At 39.0% G+C, this 20,638-nt stretch overlaps 1 protein-coding gene across 4 annotated transcripts in view; it reads left to right on the forward strand.

Moving 5' to 3' along the window:
- The window catches only part of LOC127654666 (exocyst complex component 6B-like), a 150,870-nt gene that overhangs the window by 18,871 nt on the left and 111,361 nt on the right, over positions 1–20,638 (forward strand). For all 4 annotated transcript variants that reach the window (XR_007971959.1, XM_052141928.1, XM_052141937.1 and 1 more), the window contains exons 2-7: positions 4,477–4,642; positions 5,584–5,631; positions 5,727–5,817; positions 6,156–6,201; positions 7,859–8,063; positions 17,687–17,860. Coding sequence is in view for 3 of the 4 variants with exons in the window: in XM_052141928.1 (XP_051997888.1) it covers positions 4,477–4,642; positions 5,584–5,631; positions 5,727–5,817; positions 6,156–6,201; positions 7,859–8,063; positions 17,687–17,860 (730 nt within the window). In the remaining variant the exon portion in view is untranslated. The remainder of the gene's footprint in view (positions 1–4,476; positions 4,643–5,583; positions 5,632–5,726; positions 5,818–6,155; positions 6,202–7,858; positions 8,064–17,686; positions 17,861–20,638) is intronic.

Below are 20,638 nucleotides of genomic sequence, written 5' to 3' on the forward strand. Positions count from 1 at the left end.
GTTGTCTGGTCCAGCAGCCTTCCTTGGGTTGACTCTACGTAGAGTTTTTCTCACATCCGGCGTGGTAAGACAGAGCACCTGGCCGTTGGGAGGAGGGGTGGTCTTCCTCGCCACCACGTCGTTCTGCACTTCATACCGAGCGTAGAAGTCGTTCAGCGCATCTGGAAGGGAGGCATCTTTGTCACAGGCAACTGATGTTGTTCTGTAGTTGGTGATGGCCATCTCCACACCTCTGCTGTCTTCTCAAAGATCGAGATATGCCTCCGGATCTTCGGCAGGACCCATTTTTTCCCAGGGTAACCAGTGGGGACGTTCAGTGTTGTGTCTGGCTTCACACCCGCAGCCCCCTCATGTGTGATCAGGCTCCAAAACGCCTGCTGGTCTTCAGCTTCGGCCTGGAGCAGGAGTTGGAAAGGCTGCTCTTTGTCTAGCTGCAGCTGGACGAGGGCCTAATGTTGGTTCCGTTGGATGCCGTTAAGGGTCTGGATCCATGTGGTGAAGACTCCATGATGACATAACTCCTTACATATTCCTGAGTTTCGGCACCAGTGTGATTTAAATTTGGACGTTCAGTCACAGGAGGAGTCGGAAAACAATGAAGCAGTTCAAGTAAGACTTTATTTGGTTGTCTCGCACTGCACACTCTTGGCCTCTTGGGCTTTACTCAAACGAAAACACTCTAAATAACATACACTCTTAGAATATCTCAAGCCACACTCTCGTATCGTGCTCTCTCCATCTCTGGCGTGTCTTGGCTGTTTTTTGAGGTCTCTCCCTGCTATCACTGTAACAAGAAACAGCTGTTAGAAATCATGTCAACCAGCTTGACGAGTCACACCACTCCCTCTCTCCCGTAAACAGACACATGACCACGCCCTCATTACCACAACCGATATTCTGATATGTACGATAAAATCAACAGCCTCATTCAGGAGAGCACAGACCTCTTTGTATCAATATACGTACTCATTACTGTGCTTTTCAGGCACAGATGGCGTCTCCACCTTCAGATGCTAGCAACATCATTTTGTTCTCTGTAGGTCAACAGTCTTATTTGAATACAACGCATACAATGTCATTGAGTCTCAAGCAACTGCAGAAATGCAAACGTTTGCCCCAAAAAAAAGGCATCACCAACATTACTAACCACATAAGTTCAGAATTCAGATTCAAAATAATACCCCTCCATGTTTTAAAACAAGAAGCCCATATTTCTGGTGCAGCCGTGTAGATGACATTTCCGGAAAATGACGTCACAGAGTTTAAGGACATTTGGTTCTGGTGTGTGAAATGTACTAGCAAAATGGAAAAAAGACAAAGTAGTTCCATGTGAATAGCACATGTGCCACATTTACCAGTAAAGACAAGCCAATGATTTTCCTGTAATTTACCTGCTTGCATGTGTGAAAATGGCTAATGACTTGCTCATTGCACAAACTAATTTGTCGCTACCTAGTGGCATTTACAGAAGTGGTCAGTGAACTAATCTGTAAATGAAACCACACGAATTTGTTATACAGAATCAAACCACACCAAAATGCCCTTTTGATATTGCAGCTAATTTTGCACAATTGTGCAGTTAATATGCTATACTTAAATCATTTTAATCACTGGAGTTGGTGCTTTTAGCTTATTTAAAAAAAAATAATCCCCTTAAATCTTTTTTCATCTTCATACTGTAACTCATGTATCTTTTTCACTGAAGTCGGAGCCAGTGAGATCTAGTTTTAGATTGCTTTGGTGTTTTTGTTTTTTCATGCCTGTTAAGACTGACTATAGTAATTTGTGTAAAAAAAAATAAAAAAAAAAATAAGTCAAATCAAACACCTATAGGTGTTTAATTATTTGACCGTTTTTTTTTTTTTTTTTTTTTACACACACACACGCACACGCGCGTCAAGGCAAACATGAATAACCCATCCATAATGATTCTAAGTTCATTTTAAGCTATTCCTGCACCGACATTCGTGAACGCGCACACGGCACACACAGTTTCTACAAAACAAATACTAGGGAAAACACTGCACTGTACATTTGTAACACTGGGTTGACAGTCTTATTTGTTTATTTAAGAGGTCAATAACAATGATTTGACAGGTAAAATACGATAATCCATAACAAAATATCTTAATTTTTTTTAATGCCATCGTCTCTTTTGCTAACTCATTAACTATATTAACAGAATATTGTCAAAATACTTTGGAATAATTTTTATTATGATGAAACTATAAAAGTGGAATTGAACTGAAAGAATTGAATTGGGATATATTGACACTTGTTCACTGCCAGAGCTCTCAGCTGTGGTTGGTATTTAAATGTTCTATTACAGAGAAATCAAACCACTCTTTCCATAACTTGCAAGAATTTAAACCAGGGTTGTTGTGGGTGATCAATTCTTTTAGTTGTGCACTTTTCTGTTTCTTTCACTTTTCACTTAGCACATGTTTTGTCCTTTTGTTTAAATATTGAATCAAAAACACTTATTATTAAGTTGATCTCAAATCTTTATTGGCTGATGCACACTTGTACAATTTATTGAGTTGGCTATTTAAGTACATATCCTGAAGTCAAGAGGATTTCTTCATGTTAATTAGCCTCAGCTGTGTTTGCAGAGCAGAGGTGGGACAATACCTCATGAATTTTAAACAAAAAGGATAAATCTGTCCACCTAGAAGTTGCTCTGTGTTGGCTGGGCATTAATGTTTATTGTATGTGTGTTACTGCCACCTAGTGGCAAATAATCCTGTGTTTTATAGAGGTTTATTTGCTCTGCATTCTTCTGATCAATGGATAAAGGCAATATGTGAATTAAGACATGATACAAGACTTATAAAATCATATATTGATTTATTGTGGTTCTTTTTCTCGCAGAATTGTTTTTAAACTATAAATAGTTTCATAGTTCTAAGAAATATATTCATGTGTGCATTCATACAGGTGTTTAGGAATTATTTGAAAAGTTGGGGACATGTTATGTCATAATATAAAACAATCCTTGTCTATGGTAAACACTGCAAAAATTATTATATATTAACACTTTATTATACATTCAAAGGCACTATTTCCAGGAAACTATACTGTAGAATTGCGTTCAAAGGCACAATCAATCTCCAACTACTATACTTTTACAAAAGGTATTCTTAGATCTTTAACATAATTTAATATACAGTTGTGCTCATAAATCTACATATCCCTGGCAGAATCTGTAAAATATGACTGATCAAGGAAAACACTATTCTTTTATTTAGGAGTAGTGGTCAGGTGAAACCATTTATTATCACAGAATTGTGTGTGCCTTTTTTTTCTCTCTCTCCCCTTTTCTCGTCAATTTGTATATAAACTTTTGTCCGGGCCATCTGTGTGATTGTAGTTATCAATATGATTACAAAAGGGCACACACAACTTTGAAATGATAGATGGTTTCACTTGACCACTATTCCTAAATAAAAGAATAGTGTCTTCACGATTGGTCATATTTTCCAAAAATGGGTAATATTTTACTAATTCTGCCAGGGGTATGTAAGCTTTTGAGCACAATTGTACATAGACTTTAATGGTTTTTAGACAACAGATTTAACTTAGAAAATAGCCTATTGTAGCTGTTGCTGTGTAAAAATATAAACAATATGAATAAGTAACATCTTTATTGTATAGGAATTTGCTAACATTTCAAAATAAAATGTATATATATTAAAAAATATATATTTTCTCCCCTTTTCTCTCCAATTCCCAATGCACTCTAAGTCCTCGTGATAGTGTAGTGACTCACTTCAATCGGGGTGGAGGACGACAAATCTCAGTTGTCTCCGTATCTGAGACAGTCAATCTGTGCACCTTATCACGTGGCTTGTTGAGCACGTTACCGCGGAGACCTAGCGTATGTGGAGGCTTCACGCTATTCTCCGCGGCATCCACACACATCTCACCACGTGCCCTACTGAGAGCTAGAACCACATTATAGTGACCACCAGGAGGTTAACTCAACGTGCCTCTACCCACCCTTGCAAACGGGCCAATTGATTGCTTAGGAAGCCTGACTGGAGTCAATCAGCACGCCCTGGATTTGAAATTGCGACTCCAGGTTTGGTAGTCAGCGTCTTTACTTGCTGAGCTACCCAGGCCCTTAAAAGGCATTTTATTAAGAGTTTAACATGCATGTCTTAATGTAATCCCCGAAGTATACAATGATAATTGTTTAGATATCACACAAACCCCATGTAAATACGTCATTAAAGAATGAATGCAGGGGGTGTTGCGACTTTGCTCTGTGCATCTGTGACAATGATCAGTTTCAGGTTGAGCGTGAGTGACATAGTCATCATTTAAACGACATGCACAACAATGAGCAAGTATAACGTGTCTTGCGACCCACAGAAAAATTCCATACTTAATGGTATGAATTTAGCTCAGAATCAAGGATGGAGTGCTAGAAACATTGTGGGGGACATGCTCATGCTCTTTCTGTTCTCATGATAGGTCAGTTTATGATGGGCAGGAACATGGACTCTTCATGGAGAAACTGGAGTGTCGGATCCGAAACCATGACCGTGAAATTGAAAAGATGTGCAACCATCACTTCCAGGGCTTTGTGGACTCAATCACTGAACTGCTCAAAGTCCGTGGGGAAGCCCAGAAACTCAAGGTGAGATTGAACAGGAGATAAAAAAGAAAAGGACAATACAAAAAGCGGCTTTAGAATACAATGTATTGGTTACTACCATACTATTGATCATAACTCAATCATTGGCATACAGTTCACAGCAATCCATTTCACAAGTGAATTTGTCAATCAGTTGGTGATTTATTATGAGGGCTTGTTTAAGGACCTGTCAATGTACACCTGCGTCAGACATTTTTTTTTTTTAAGAAACAAGCCAGGGGTATACATAGTACACAGTACTACAGATATATTTTTCTATAATGCCAAGACATTATATTCATTACATTGTGCAATGCTTTTCAATGCTTTGGAGTTGTTGGAGGTACAAAGAGTATTTAAATAATATTTCAAGTCTTTACAAAAAGGTGCAAATAGGGGCTTTATAGACATAAATTTACACTGATGTATAAAAACTTGGCAAGAAAAATAAACAGATTAATCAGAAAATATTAACTTATCAAAACTGTGAAAACCAAATAAAACATCTTTATAAAGCAAAAAAAATCTAGTTAAAATAGAGGTACGTACAAACAAATGTGCGTCATAAACATAAAATGTTTAGGTCACAGTGTCAAGTTAAAGATAGTTTAATACTCAATCTTTAAACACATCTTGAGATCCCTTAGTTCGCATTTGCGCTCCCAAGTGTTTTGAACGCAAGAACGTAACGCATGTTTGTGTTGTGTGTCCGCTGAAGTTTTTTCTTCACTGTATAAACTGCACATTGCTCACACTGCTGAAATTTCACTTACTGCCCTCTGGAGTAAACAGGTGGTACTACAAGCTTGCATTTCTCAGGAAAGCATTGCGATTAATTGCGTAAATAATTTAACGCGTTATTTTTTGTACAATTAATCGCACATTATTAACACATTAAATCGACAGCCCTAATACTTTCTCTAATAATTGACTGTCTTTCTCAGGGTCAGGTGACTGAGACCAATCAGAAGCTCCAAAATGACGGCAAGGAGGTGTGTACCCAATATTTTTATTTTGTCTATGGTTCAGAACACATCATTAAAACAATTTAAAACGTTAATTAAGTCATTGATTACCTTTCCTGTAGCTCCTAACGATGATGGATGAACTGAGGCAGTGCCGTCTGCAGCAAAGGAATATTGCCACCACCATTGACAATCTCACACTCTGCATACCAGGTACATTCATCAGTACTCTGCCTGTGTTTTTTCATGTTTTCTGTTTATTCTAGCCAAGACCACTGCCCGTTTATACAGAAAGAGCCTGACTAACCGACATGCAAAACCACCAACCACAGTTTGTTATTGTTTTTTTATGTTACATTAAGGAACTAGTAAATGAAGCCACAATAACAAACATGCAACACAATGGTATGACATACACATAATGGCACACAGTCTCTGAGAAAGGCTGAACAGATAACACAGGAAATCTAGAACATGTATACATTTTGTGGTCAGAATAATTTTTGGTTGACTGTTCTTACCACAATATCATGTTTTCTTTTTTTTTCTAGTGTTGGAGATGTACAGCAAGTTACAGGAACATATGAAGGCTAAAAGGTATGAGATTACTTATGAATGTTTATTTTAACTTTGTATGCAGCAAAGTAGAGACAGACAAGCACTAGGTGGCAGTAGAGATAAACGTATGAATTTATCAGCCTATATGCAGAAGAGCCGTTCGCATCATATTTTTTAAAAATGTACATTTGTTTGTATTTGGATGAGAAAGAGACATTCTCATCTTGGAAAGAGAAAGGTGTTGATGATTTAAAGGGATGTTTGATTACCACTTGAGAGTCTCACTCTGTTGAGCTGTTTGCTCTGACTAGAGACTGAACAGAGAGAGATTTTCAAATTGAAGGATGTCTGAGATGTACAGAGCAGCATTTGGCAGCTGTCAGGAATCATAGAGGCACAAAGGGATACATTTGGAGAGAGACAGGGTTTTCTTCTTGCTAGATTTAGCATCTGCATACCCCATGTTATCTCAAGTTCAAATGCAACATTATTAGACATCGTCATGGGAAAACCTGGAAATATTCCATCAGCTAGATATTGCTTCTTGTTACTACATGCCGGAGTACAGTAAAACGTACCTGCAAGCTGGCGTGATGAAATCAGTGTGTCCACTGATAGTCTTATTGAAAAAATGTGTACAAGTATAACAATTTAAATCTATCAATTCAGATTGACCAAAATACAAATGGAAATCTGCACCAGCAAAGAAATAAAAAACCAAAATACACGAATAAGCTTATGGAAATGTCTTGGTCAAAAAGTGTGGGAACCTAGAGTAGAAACCGAAAAGGATAATAACTAATGCTTGAAAGCTTTCATTTTTGTTGTTATGAATATGACACCAAAACATGCTGTCTGGGAAAAACTAGTCCACTTTCATGGTGTGTTTGCATATGCCACTCTGAACGTTTGTTGAAGCATTATGCATGTGATTGGTTTTGCTCTCTTGCTCTGTCTAGACTTGTCCTCCATATAACCTTAAGATCAGCATGGACCTGTAACTTTTCCATTCATTTTGTTTGTTATTTATCTCTGCTCTTCGTGTTTCTCTACCTCTCTTGTGTGCTTGGTTTTGCCATTAGCTTGGAGATAGCGGCAGGGTCGGCCAAGAGCGACTCTCGCTCCCTAGGTTTGGGTCTTCTGTGTAATGTTGCGTGACCGTGATGCTGAATTGAGTACTTGTGTGCGAGTCCTGCTGCTCTCAGAGAGTCAAGTATAGCTCATCTCTGAGATCATCGTGATTGGGTTAAATTGTTATCATGCCAAGAGTCTTAAACCAAAAGTAAAAAAATATGTATCGCTTGTGTGCTCTACAATAGTAGGAACATTTTTGAAGTAGCAGTAAGGGCTGCACAATTATGACAAAAATCTGAATTATTTATACATCATAATATTATTTTCCTTTTATTGCCATTTCGATTTAATAATTAGAAAATTTTGATTTAAATACTTATTTTGTGTAAGGCATTTTCATGTCATTCTTTATGTTGTCACATTTTGAAATAAGTTATACACAAAGCGAGAAAGGATATATGATGTGATGGATTGCTGTAATTTCATCTTTTCAATACAAGTTAATTGTAGCAGTTGTAATTGTAATCTCAATTATTTATTTTATTTAGTTTGTGTAGCTCTAGTAACAGAAATATGCAACATTTCATGTTGTCCTGCCCAACCTTTTCATATTCTACCCAAGATACTACCCGGCATTACGAACCTTGGAACAGTTGGAGGATGACTGTTTGCCTCAAGCAGGATTGTATCGTTTCTGTGCCATCATGGCAGAGAACATCCCATGCCTGCGCACCCACATCAGAGACGTCTCCATGTCTGACCTCAAAGACTTCCTGGAGAGTATCCGCAAGCATTCGGATAAGATCGGAGAGACTGCCATGAAACAGGTGTGTGTGTAAGAGAGAGCGAGAGAGAGATAATGTGTTCAAGTCTGAATAATGACTGAAGGTGTATTAGAACTATTCTTCATTATCTGTGTTCCCTTTGACAACTGTGTTTTGTGCTAACATTTGACCTGATGGTCAAAACTAGGTTTCTGCGTGAGGTCTTCAAGAGAGTACAAAGGCCTTGTTCTTTGGTAGTTTAATGTGCCCCCCCTTTTTTTCTTTTTTCTTTTTCCTTATCTGACCATCTAGTCTGGAGGAAAAAGGGCAGCCAATCTGTTCTGAATCAAATATTGTTTCAGGTCACCTTTGTTTATGCCAGAAGAGTCGTGGAACTTTGTGTGTATGGACAATGCTTCAAGGACAGTGCAAATAGACACTAAGTGGTTTGAGGGAACACATATGAGAGAAATTGAGTGGATTTTTCATCGGAATGCAGAAAAGTCCTCTGCTTTCTTTTACTGTTATTAGACCAAGATGGGGTGAGGAGTGCATTAGAAAATGAAATGCCAAATAAGCATTATGATCTCTCCTCAAGCACCATAGAAATGTCCTCTCTCTCTCTCTCTCTCTCTCTCTCTCTCTCTCTCTCTCTCTCTCTCTCTCTCTCTCTCTCTCTCTCTCTCTCTCTCTTTTAAAACTAAACCCTAAGCATTAAACTTTGTAACTTGTCACACACCATTTGTGCAACAGACAGCAATGCTCCCTACTGTTGTTCAGCTTGTTGAGAGATATGGCATTACCTTTTTAAGCCAGCACACTTTGGAATTTTGCCTGGTTGATAATAAAATAGGCAAACAGCTTAGATTAACATTGAAGGAGAGACCAGTGCCATATTAGGAGCAATCCTCTACTCTAATCGCTACCAGTTCCTTTCAATACCGATCTGTTGCTGATCCCAATTATGAAACAGTGGGAAGCAAATTATGCCAAAAAGATGTCACTGAAGAGTTCAAATATTTCTTCTTGAATAAGACCAAAGCCATGCATGTGTATCGTCTTCATGATGGTCAGATAGTGTGCTCTAACATGTGTTCGCAAAACCTCTTTTTATTGTGTGAGCGTTCTTGAAAAGTTAATTGTGTCCTGGCTGATGATAAAGGAAAGATTAAGTTGGGACCTACTTAGGAGAACAAAACACTGTGCATCTTCATCCAGGTAGGCAGGACTGTGGTAGATATGTATTTTTCCAGCAAGTTTTAATGATTTTTCTCTGTCTGACATGAGCAAATGTCTATGGTCACCATGATTTGTAATCAAAGATGCCCATTTGTTTTATTGCTGGTCGTCTTCCAGTCGCCCCAGCCCAGTCTTTCGTTCCACTTTGTCCTTTTTCCCCTTTCTCCTTATCAGCCTCCACCATGGTCCGCAATATGAAGAGACTTTTGGCTCCTCAAGCGCTGGTTTTTGGTGGGTTTCCATCTGTCCAATCTGGATGATGGGGTCTGTTTGGTTGGAACTCTCTGCTGCTGCTTGCTTTCTGAGTTTGATCATCTGCATTGCTTTTAAAGGGCATCAACGTCCTTCTTCCCCTCAGTGCCTTGGGTCAAGAGATTTAAACCGCCGTGATGCCATTCATCAGAATCCACCTTTAAAGGAATGGTTCACCCAAACTTTTTATATCTGTCATCATTTATTCCCATGTTTTTCCAATTCTGTTTGAATGTCTTTCTTCTGTGGAAATCAGTCTTGTTCAGAAATTGTTCAAGGTGTTGACATCACAACCGAGAGCACATTAACATAGGGCTGCCTATGTTTACATATCAACACTGTAATGGGTAAAATGGGCAAGGAGGCTGCAGGAGCTAGCTGAACAGTAAATATAATGTTTAAGGAAAACTTAAAGACATAAACATAAACGCACGTGGCAGCTGCGTGTGGCTCTCTCTCCCAAACTGCCGTATCAGGCTCCGCTTTATCCCTGTCCTTGGCTTTATCCCTCCCTTACTTGTGCTCTCACGGCCCAGCCCTGCCCTCTTCCTCATCACACTGCCTGGGCATGACGTAAGCCCCCCCCCCTGGCTGCGCTTGCCGGCAGGCTTTCCCTGCCTTTCAAGACCTGGGAGGGAAAAAGGAGAGAAGGAAAGGGCGAGATGAGCTACATTGAGAAAGAGAGGAGAGAAAAAATTATTGCTTGCCATTTCCCAGACACGCCGTCGCCTGGCCCTCGACCACTCCTCCATCCTCTGGCGGGGCCGCTCCTCCCCGGGCGACAGCAGCGAGTCCTCTGACCCCTGCCCCATGGAGTCCCCTCCACGCCAGGCTGCTGGCAGCAATCCCCTCGCGGACGGCGGCCTTTCCTCCACGTCCAAGTGGCCGGCAGCGGTGACTCTGTCCCCTGGCAGACAGCTGTGGCTGCTCCTTTGGGCACTCACGGCCTGGCCCTGCCCTCCTCCTTGTCACAAACACCTTCAGTGTTCAGTATCCAGTAATGTGGTTGGGGGCGCTGTTACACATTTTACTTGCAAGTTAGTCAATATTAACAGGTTGTCTACATCGACATCCTAAAGATTCAGTAGCAAAAACAGTCTGTTTAAATCTAAGGGGCAGACGGGGGGTGGAGGATAAAAAATGCTAAGAATTTGTAGATTAAGGCCTAAATAAGCATGTTGTTTTATTGTTTCAATGTGCTGTGAAGTGTGTAGTGGGTCATCTGCCTTCAATATTTGGATTTATGAAAGGATTGAGGGAATACAGAAGAAGAAAATCACGTGAAAGGTAGATTGCGCAACATAGAGAGAGCCAAATTGGGAACAATCACTGAATATTCCCGAGGTTTTTTCTTGGACACATTTGTACCGACCTTAACATGAACTTGGAGAGAGCATGTTTATGCAAAAGTAAGTTCTAGTGCCACTTTAAACCATTTTCATAAGCTTTAAGAATTAATCCCTGAGTGAAATATGGGTCTGATGTAAGATGGATGACATTGCCAAACAGATAATGAAACACACTGGCCCATATGATTTCGGTTATGTTTTTTCTTGGGTGTCTGTCCTGCCCTTCCAGTTGCCTTGGGCATAGAGCAGCTTATTGTATCGACTGTGTTCAGTCTCTTGAGCCACAGGATGTGCAACGTGCACACAAATGCACACACTTATATCAACATCAACTGTTCGGGTTCAAAATGTTCTGATCACCCTCCCACTCCAGCATCCTCCATCATTTCCCATCATAGACTTCCATCTGACCCAGATTCTGCTCATGTTGATGGGATCCATGTCTGACCCAGTCTTGGCCACAGACCTCAGCTACTGCTTGAGTCTCTGAGATAAGCCTTGATCTAGGGCATGACTGGAGTTGATCTTCAATCACTTTCTTTTTGTGAACATACTGTTTGAATGAATCATTGTGCACTGGAGCCTGACTATGCATCCCCAGGTTTATCCTCTAATAAAAGGAAGAAAATAGTTTTTTTTTTAATGGTTTTGATGGAACTTCAGTTAGTATTTGCTTTACTTTATAATGGAGAACTTTCAGATTCAATCTACATATTGACTTATCACCCATTGAAAGCTGCTAATTTTTAATAAATCAATAATTTATCATTATTTCTAAATAGGATATATTTTTTTTTTTGTCTCTTATCTCATTGTCTCTTGTTTTTTTTTTTATGTGTGTTTGACTTTTTTTTTTTTTGTCTGTGGGTGTAAAATGTATGCATTTCTGTTTTTTGTGGTTCTTGTTAAGGCAAAATCTGTACAATTACTCGTACTTTAAAATGCCTAACCGAAAGTACTAAAATTTGGCTCATAAATTGGCTCACCATTCACACTTCCTTCATAAAATTTAAAAATCATTGTTTCTTTTATTTATTGCATTGGATAATAAAAAAACAGAGCAATCTTAATTTGATGTCAATTCTCAGTTTTTGCAGTACTAAGGAATCTTTATCATATAGTTCCACTTGTATCCAGTAGGTGGCAGCAGGGGGCATTCAAGATTCTGCCTGTCTGTGCTGCTCTGTAACATCTCCCACAGAGGTGGAATGTTGGTGTAGAGTTAAACCAAGATTCAAACTCCAGTAACCTTCTAACAAAGTGGCTGTCCAGCGAGCACTTGCCAAAGCCTCACATTCCTTCTATTAAAGTTTGTTTTCTTGCATGTCTTTGAGTCCTGTAAGATTTGTTTTCTTGGCGAGCATTCACGTATGTGTGTGTTTTGGCTGTAACCCGGCACATGCTGATTACAGCACAGCTATACGGAATAGTTCCTCAAAAGTAAACCAAATGGAAGATAAGTCAAGTTCTAATGTCACCTTGCGCAAGTTCTCTAACTCTGACAATAATTCTGTAATACACTCTTATACTTGATTGTTGACACAGACATTAGCTCCTAGTTCTGATCTGTGACATCTCTTCACAAACAGATGTGACTTACATTGTTTATATTTAGGGGCTCATTCTGGCCCTTTTGCTGCTTCAGTAGTGGTTTCTTCTGTTAAATACTGGAGGATGCCATCCCTCTTTCTCCTTTTTTGTGGATTTTGGCTCTAGTGGTTTTGTGGTCAGTTGACGTAAGAGATGTTCTGCCTTTCAGATCTGGAGGAGGATGGAACAGTCTCTCTTTGCTGACTAATAAAGAACAGAGCACCTTTTCCTCCTTACATTTTATGCATTTACATTTACATTTTATGCATTTGGCAGATGCTATTATCCAAAGCGACTTACAGAGCCCTTATTACAGGGACAATCCAACCTGGAGTTAAGTGCCTTGCTCAAGGACACAATGGTGGTGGCTGTGGGGATCAAATCGACAACCTTCTGCTTACCAGTTATATGCTTTAGACCACTACGCCACCACCACTCCACTTCTTCCTTCTGATGACCCCATACTTGTCCAGTTCTCATTTACTTTTGTCAGTCTGTCGACACACATTATGGCCACATTGTTACTGTTGTTTGGAAAAATTCTTCATGCATTGGAGTTGAAGTTTTCACATTCATCAGGCTGACGTCATGAGCCCAGATGGCATCACCACTACTACCAAATGCCTTTGGGCAATAAATTGGTTGTTCCAGGACAAGAAGCTCAACCTCAAGTTGATCCTCTTTCCTTTGCACAGCAGAGATGGCTTCTCTTGAGCTTTGATGCCTCTTCTTCCCTCCTCCCTCTCTGTTCTTCCATCCTTGACTCCAGAGGAGCAAGTGAGCGAACCACTAATAACAGAAGGCTATTTGTCTAAGGAGCTCTGTGATCCAGACATCCAGACTGGTTCTTATTCCATTGGAAATTAGGCCTAGTCTCAGAGCCTGTGATTGTTTTAATTCCACTAACAAATGATCTGAAAATAAATATATCGGGAGATCCAGTGCTGTAATAATGGCTCCATTGTAAGCTGTCGAGCACAGGGAGAGTCTGAGCGTGTGTGTGGGTGAAGGGGGTAGATTGAGTATAGAGAAATGTGATTAGTCAGAGATTATGTTAAAGTCTTCAAGTTTGAATGTAAATCTTCCTTTTCCTATGGCTCTATTTTTTTAGAAGGTTCTGGCTGCTGACATGAACTCTTCAGTGGAACCAGATAATGTTGTATAAGAGTTTTACATATTTATGCCTCAGTAAACAAAATCAGAAAAAATCACAACTGCATGATTTTATTGGTGGTAAACATGATTTTAAACATTATGTAAATGTACATAAACAATAACAAAGCAGTGGGCAGAGGAGGGAGCGAGGATGTACTGTCTGAAGAGATGAGTCTTTAATTGTGCCTTGAAATCTGATATGGATGAGATTTTAGCAAACGAGAACTCTACTTGCAAAACGTCCTTCTACGGAGATCCGTGGTAAACTAGAGAGATCCCAAAGGAAAAAACTCTAAGAGTAGAAACGGCAAGAAATGATGCTCACTGGCTTCAATCAGACTATTGACCAAATCATAAACAAATTGAAATTTGTAATTTGAGTACAGGGAGCATAAGAGACCAAAGCAAAAGCGGCAGTGGGGGGAGCAAAGATGTCTTGGACTCTGCTTGGACGCTGACCATCCAGCTTACTAACCGGGGCATTGAATTCAATCTATCTTGAGATTAACACAGAATCGGCGGTATCTCCTTCAGCTCATCTCATCTTAATTATATTTGCCAACTTTGTTAGATTTCCTAACACTCTTTCATCTCATTTTGTGTATTGTTTTGTTTAGTAAGGGGATTACACATTTAGTTAGGAAGATCGCTGCTATCTGATGTAATCCAGTAGGATTCTCAATCAAGATGTAAACATATTATATGCAATGGCAAAAATCCAGATATAACTCTCTGCAATGATGATTCCACTGTTACAGTTTATAGAACTTAGCATGATAAGCCACTTTAAAAAGTTTATACCTGTCATCTTGGGCATAGTATCATCTCATTGTAATGCATTTCTCTGTATTTTTAAATATGTCCACAAAACAGGAGTTAACACCGTAGGCTACACAAACACTGTGATGCGCCATGTTTGTTTATGTTTGAGATAGTCACTTAAAACTTCCATGCAGCTACGTAAACCGTTACATCACCATTCGGCCATAACATCAGTGGAAAAGCATGGCCGGTTTGTGATAGTCTTTAGATTACTCCGGCCGTGAACCAGCCTAGTACAGGTTCGGCATGAGAACCACAGAAAACCTGTACATACAGGGAGTGTTTGGTTAAAGATTCTCAGTGATATTTTGAGGTGTTCATGATTATTGCAGTTCTTTTGGAACTTTATGTCTGTGCATTTGTGTGTGAAATACTGTATTTCACCTGCTTTCCACCTCCATCATGTCCATCTTTTCAATAACCCTTAATATACCATTTCTTCTGCTTAAATTTTTTAAGCAACCTTGGCTTGCTTGTGTAGTGTTTTGGGAGGTGGTTGGTTCTATCTAGTTATTTGGAAATCATTAAGTTTTCCATTGTATTCCACAGTCAATTTAACTTTGCATAATGACTTTTAAAGCATTCCCATGGTCATATTCTTCTTTCTCTTTCATTAGGCCTGCTCACCAATACATTAACAATGACCTGTCAGAGTAGGGCTGCACAATTAATCGAAAAACGAATCGCGATTTAAGATTACGGCTGCCACGATTATGTAATCGTGAAAATTTAAGATTACAGCGTTCAGTTTAAGTCTGCTACTGTTGCATCAATGGTTTCTATTTACAACGTGTTTTTGCAGTGGTTGAGTATTCTTATCAATCACTAACATGTCCATTGAGCAATGAAACGGCAATTGCCAATCAGAGCCACTTAGATTAGTCCTCCGTCCTATCAGTAAAGACAACCGATCCTAATGCACAAGCTTTAACCAGTCTTAATGCCCAGATGCTTGCTTTGTTCTAGCTCTGTTCACGTGGCACACAAAAATGCTGAAGAAACATCACCTGACACTTGAAGTGATCTGAACTTAAGCTTGTGTGGAGCGTCGCTGAGCTCACGTCGAAAAGCAGATCTCACTCGGTGTAAACCTGCAGTGAGTGACAGCAGTCATTGTAATGGGAGAGGTTGTCACGTTGCTTGATTTCTGTGTACAATTTATTAAAATGTAATAACAGTTTTGTTTTGTCATGTTAATAAGTAGGCCAATGTGAATGGGATTTGTACAAAATAGCAATTAAGTAATTCACTGTTCTAAGTATGTTTTGGAGGTGTAGCCAACATAAATTATATGGCATGGCATATGGCATGAATAGCATATTTCAGGAATCACCGTCATTGTTATCGCGTCTGCTATAATGAGACCCATTTGCCATGGAGCTGGTATTGGTTGATTTAACATTTTCACGAATCACACAAACTCTGATCACAAATTAATGTTTTTAGTTTCCAAAGTGCAACCACTGAGGCAAAAAATTATCTAACGATCTTACATGAACAAGATCACCATTGAAGATCTAACGGGATTATCTTGGTCAATTTAAATCTGCTGTTAATAAGTTTGAATGTTGAATATTCCATATTATTTACAGTACATGGACTAATAATTTAAGCCGTAATTTAGGAATAATTTAATTTATTGTATACCATAGATATACATTTTAAAATAATTTTTATTTGCCTTACCTTAAACATTATTACAATCTAAAATACAATAAAATCTAATGCTTAAAAGATGCTTAAAAGAAACTGGAGCGCAGTTCATATCCACCATTGAAAGCTGCAACTCTGAAGAACCACACGTTTGGTTGCTTCATGATGTCATATTTTAATCGACATTAATAATCACAATTACAATATCAAGGGAAATAATCGACAATTATGATTTTTTGCAATAATCGTGCAGCCCTATGTCAGAGCCACATTCTGGTGGTTTCAAACCTGAAATTTCAGTTGAGCTGTTCAACTGAAATGGCTTTCATTTTAAAATTCAGATATTTTCTTATAATGAGGCCCTTCACTGGGCCTGTCAAAGAGAAGGAATTTTTGCAGTCTTCTGTTTGCCATACCTTACCCCCCATCACTCTGACGCAAATGCCTCTACTTAAGTTGAAGTGGGGACCACTTATTTCTTTAGAGACCCCCCACAGTCTCTAAAGTCATGAGTGGAACACAACACTAAAACATCACAATAGACAACTTAATGCAGCATGCTGCGTTCATGGTTTTGCTTGTAGAGAAAGTCAGACAAGTGAAATAAAGAGGGATGTACTTCTTTTATATGAATAAGGCAAGTCTATGAAGATGTTCTCTAAACACCTCAATGCCGAACCAAACATTGGGGTCCATCTGTGGGAGTATTTTAACCCACAGGCCAGGTTCAAATATTCACAGCCCTTCTCTTAACAAGTCCTTCAGTTTTTAAGTCCATTATGGGAAGGAATTCTTGAATTTCAAAGGTCTCTTCGTGTGCCACGTCCGATGCACCCTCGCTATGACGCACATGCCTCAATTCAAGATTAGAAGAGGACCAACGCACAATCTTTGTCCAATAAGTGCATTTTAGAACATTTAGAACTTATCAGAAAAGAATATATTATATATTTTATAAAGAGTCCCTCTTTTGTTTGCTTTGAGAGCCCTCTATGTCTGAATCTTGCTTTCTACTAAATAACTTAAGGAGTCTTAAAGAGAAGATTGCATGATCATTGACCATACTTATGACGTCAGATGGTCTTCGTTAAAAAATAGCGAGCTATTGAAGAAAACCAATCTTGCTCTCACTTTTTGCATATGCGTAGTCTTCTTTTTTTTTTTTTTTTTTTTTTTTTAACAGCTATGTTAAAAACACCTTTGAGAAAAGATACACTTTGTCAAAGTGTATTATAATATCACTATTTTGTTGGAATGGCTTGGGGAAAATGATTGAAATAAGCTTTGTCTTTGCATGTAGGACTTGCATGTAGGACCCCCCCATGGTTATTATTTGTAGTATTTAATTTTAATAAACAATGGATATTTTAAAGGAGATTCTTAATCATTCTCCTCAATGGAGATTGGTTCAGCAATACCACTTTTAAAAGGAATTATTTCTTTTTATGTATAACTTAAAAAAATAAAAAAAACTGTTTCTAGTTTTGTTTTATTCTGATTTCATTTGGATTATTTGTCTTTAAATTTAAGACAAAACAAATGTGCTGCCAAGAACTTTTGTGCAAAACTTTGTTTGTCTGTCCATGTGTCCCTGCTCATTGCTGGTTGTTTGCATTTGTTTTTCAGGCACAAGTTCAGCTCTCCTGCGACAATGCTGTGACATCACAGCAGCAATCAGCGAGTGGACATAGGATATGGAACGACACCAGCTTAAGCACAATTTTAGACAGAACTGGAAGCAGCCCCCTCTCAGAAAAGGATTCTTGGATACTGAACGTGAAGGATGAAGAGGAAGATGAGGTGAGAGAAGAATCTGTTGTCTTCAGTTTAATGTTTTGCTGACTTTTTATGAAACTGATGAGCCAGTGAGCTGAAACAAAAGATTTAAATGTACTCTAATAAACTTTCACTTTATTAACGTGCAGTTCTGCAGTAATACACTGACTTGAGTGATGTACGCAGTCATGAGATCAGACACCTTCCCCTTGAAATCTGAATTTATGAGAGAATATTACGACAAGGTGTAAGCAGGGCCTTTTGATACCTGGTTCTTAATTTACTTTTTGATGTTTTGGGTGCTGCTCTCTATTTCTGTCCCTCTACCTCTGTCCCTTCTTTCCTACCTGTGTTACTCTAATTTCCCTATGGACTTGCTGTGGGCTCCCAGCCCAGTATCCCCTCCCTTTCTTAATGGTGCGTCTCAGCTTTGTAGTCATTTAGTGTCATTATAGGGCTGCCCTGCTCCTTTGTGGCAGCAATGTGAGACTTGTGGAGCATGCGAGACGTGCTCCCCAGTGGCTACTAATGGCACAGAGAGAAAGGATGATCCTCATTCTCACATACTGTAGCTCTAGGGATTTATATTGAAATGACGCAGTCAAGACAATCACAGTTGGTGCTCATTATTTATTACTTAAAGTTGAGTTTATTACAACATGCTCTGATTGTGCCAGTTCTTCCCTTCATAACTTGCCATTTATATTTTGGAACATTTATACTTTTTGTTTTAACTATTTACAGTAACATTAATTTACCCCAAAACTTTCTTACCACAACTAACTTTAAGTTAATGTAGTGGTTGACTAATGTTGCCAACCAATTTCATGATGTGGCAGGGATGGTATTTGATTGAATGCCTTTTCAAAACTCGTTCTATTATTTTTTTTTTACATTTTCACCATTAAAATTGCCATCATTGACCCCTAGATTGGTTGATTGTTTTGCCTTCTTGTTTGGCCTTTCCCCCTTCCCTTCTCTCTGTGGCTCATTCAGCATGTGCGTCATTATGTTTTCCTCTCCTGGCTCCCGTGAGTGAGCCACTAATAATGCCAACCTTTAATCTGCTTAAATATCTGTGCTCGGGGGGGCTTCCTGAAAAACGCTTGTGTCTGAAGTCACAGATTGGTGCCCGTTTAGTGACCCCTTACCACAGGAGCAATGTCCTTTTGAGTCACTTTGCCCATTGTAAACTACAGTCATGCTTGTAGGGGAGCGTCTTGATTTGAACATACTGCCCCTGAGCCAACTTCCAATGCTCTCCCAGTGGTAAATCAACACAAAATTGTTTTTCCACATTCTCTCTGGACTATTGTTTGTGGTGTTCTTCCCCTTTGGTGGCCTGGCATAGTTGCCTTTTTGTGGGCGTCAGATCAAAGCTGGTATTGTTTAGTGGGCATTTATTTGCCTTAGTTTTGGGAACATAGACTTTTCTATATTGGTGAGGTCAAGGGTTCTTCACGTCAAAGGTGCAGAAAGGGAGATTGTGTTTCTCTTATTGGGGACAAAAAGAAAGTTCTCTTAAAGACATTATAAGGCTTGGAGTTCTAAATGCATTCTAGTTGAAAATGTCTTACATGTTTTAATATTTAGGGGTCAATTCCCAAAGGGGCGAAAGACCCCTATTGTTTTCGTTAGTTCTCTTCTTATTATTATTATTATTACGCTGCTGCTGCTTCTGCTCTTGAGTCTATGGTAGACCATAGAACCTCTTGCGGGAAAGTTATGAAATTTGGCACACAGATAGAGGACAGTCTGATCTGTTACCACAGCAAATTTGGGGTGTCTACCTCAAACCCTCTAGCACCACCAACTGCCCAAATTTGCAATCACGTTATGTTAATAACTTTTTGAATTTGAATAAGCCATTTTTAATTTTCTGAAAAACATACATTTTCGAACTCGTCCTAGGCCGATTGGCACAAAAATTGGCCTGCATCATCTTAGAGGCACTCGCGACAAAAAGTTATTCACACAATTTTGATGAACTATACCATTTTAAAATGGCGCTTCAACGAACTCTATGAAGAATGTGCAAAATTGAACTTGAGGCTGAATCTTTGCAAAGTTTTGAGGGATTGGGACAAAACTTAGTAAGTGTCATAACCATTAGGCCCTGAGGTTACACTGCAGCGTTTTGGCGCACTAACCCCTACTGGTCAGGAGATAGCTAAAGCAGATTTCTTTGGCTTATAACTCTTTATAACGCTTTCCTGCATGATAACCATCATACCCAGATACTACCTGAGCAGTTTCAGAACAGCGTCACATACTGGACAAAAATTCTAAGAAGTAGCCATGTTTTGTTATTTTTAAAATAAATGTTTTTTACAAGTCGTCTTTTGCTGCTCATGGTGCCGATAATTGACTTGACCCCAGTATCACTGCTTGCAGCTATATTTATTCTTATTATTCTTCTGTATATGGGTCCTATGGCAGCCAATAGAACTGTTTGTGGGAAAGTTATTACTTTTTGCACACAGGTAGAGGACAGTGCTACCTTAGCAAATTTGGAGTCTCTAGCGCCACCAACAGTTAAAAGTTTTCATTCATGTTTATGCTAATAACATTTGAACCATAAGTCCTAGAGACTAAATTCTTTTGCCTATGATTCTTGAGCTCATGCAGAGTTTCAATTTCCACCTGACTAGATTTAGAAGTTTTTCTAACTCGTCCTAGGCCGTAAGCCTGATTTACATGAATATTTATGTGCGTTATCTGGAGAGACACAAAACAAAAATGTATTAATAGAATTTTGATAGACCAAATAGTTTTTTAATGGCATTTCAACAAATTCAATGC

The sequence above is a fragment of the Xyrauchen texanus genome, chromosome 2, assembly GCF_025860055.1.
Source record: "Xyrauchen texanus isolate HMW12.3.18 chromosome 2, RBS_HiC_50CHRs, whole genome shotgun sequence".
Taxonomy (NCBI): Eukaryota; Metazoa; Chordata; class Actinopteri; order Cypriniformes; family Catostomidae; genus Xyrauchen; species Xyrauchen texanus.